The sequence below is a fragment of the Orycteropus afer genome, unplaced genomic scaffold, assembly GCF_000298275.1.
Source record: "Orycteropus afer afer isolate SDZICR_OR568_19922 unplaced genomic scaffold, OryAfe1.0 scaffold00061, whole genome shotgun sequence".
Classification (NCBI taxonomy): Eukaryota; Metazoa; Chordata; class Mammalia; order Tubulidentata; family Orycteropodidae; genus Orycteropus; species Orycteropus afer.
In genome coordinates, this window is record NW_006921648.1 from 3,746,235 (window position 1) to 3,747,330 (window position 1,096).

The 1,096-nt window shown below is 53.2% G+C and overlaps 1 protein-coding gene across 1 annotated transcript in view; it reads right to left on the bottom strand.

The window, feature by feature from the left end:
• The window catches only part of SEPTIN12 (septin 12), a 2,081-nt gene extending 1,378 nt beyond the window's left edge, over positions 1-703 (bottom strand). Inside the window, exons 1-2 of the mRNA XM_007939714.1 lie at positions 662-703; positions 455-551 (exon numbers count right to left, since the gene is read on the bottom strand). Coding sequence (XP_007937905.1) covers positions 455-551; positions 662-703 — 139 coding nt within the window. The remainder of the gene's footprint in view (positions 1-454; positions 552-661) is intronic.
• Positions 704-1,096: the final 393 nt, after the last annotated feature.

The following is a 1,096-nucleotide window of genomic DNA, read 5'->3' on the forward strand; positions in this document are numbered from 1 at the left end:
TCTTCCCATCTGTCATTGTCTCCTCTTTTGATTGGTTCACGGTCTCCCCACTCCCACCTGAATGGAAGGTCTATGGGGACACAGGGACCTGATCTGTCTTGCTTTCACTACATCCTGGGGAACAGTGCATAGTAAGCCCAGGGTAATTTTTAGTGACTGAGCAGAGCCTTCTGGGAGGTGGTGGTGAGTCCTTTCTCTCTGCACTCTACCCCTCCACACACCCCATGAGGTTGACACTGTGATGATATCCCCTCAACTATGAGGACATGAAGGGCTGGAGAGGCAGGTGACTTGCCCGTGACCCCACAGCTGGGAGTTGGGGCTGATCCTAGTGCTGTGTGTCTCCCGTCTCTGGGCTTCCCCATGAGGGCCCCGTGGTAGGTGCTCAGACATGCCCTGCTTGCAGCACATTCTCACCTGAGTCGTCCCCCAGCCTCCACTGCCTCTCACTGACCTTCAATGATGCCCCACTTCGTTTTCCGGCCCAGGACACACCTCCCATTCACCATGTGCTCTCGGTCAGCCCCGACCACAGCAAAGGGGATCCGTTCCTACAGAGGCAGCAGGACACAGGAGGGTGGGCTGTGCTGGGGAGGTGGGAGACAAGGCCCCCAGGTGGGAAAGGGAGAGAAAGTGGTAGGAGGAACGCAGAACACCTAACAAGTCCAAAGACAAATTCTAGTCTGTGCCTCCATTTCCTCATCTGTACGCTGGGGATAACAACAGTACCACTAGGGCTTCCAGAATGTTTGTAAAGTGCTTAGCCTCATTGGAGGAGCTCTGGTGGCACTGTGGTTAAAGCATTTGGCTGCCAACCAAAAGGTAGGTGGTTTGAACATCAGCCACTCCGAGGGAGAGAGATGAGGCAGCCGTCTTCTATAAAGATTGCAGCCTTGGAAACTCTGTAGGGGAGTTCTACTCTGTCCCCTAGGGCCACTCTGAGTCAGAATTGATTGGAGAGGTTTATGGCAACTATGCTTAATGTTCTCATGAACTGAGAAACTTCCGTAACAGCTACACCAGTTTACATGCCACCAGCAGCGGATGAGGGTTCCAGCTTTTCCACATCCTTGCCAACGCTTGTTACTGTCTTTTT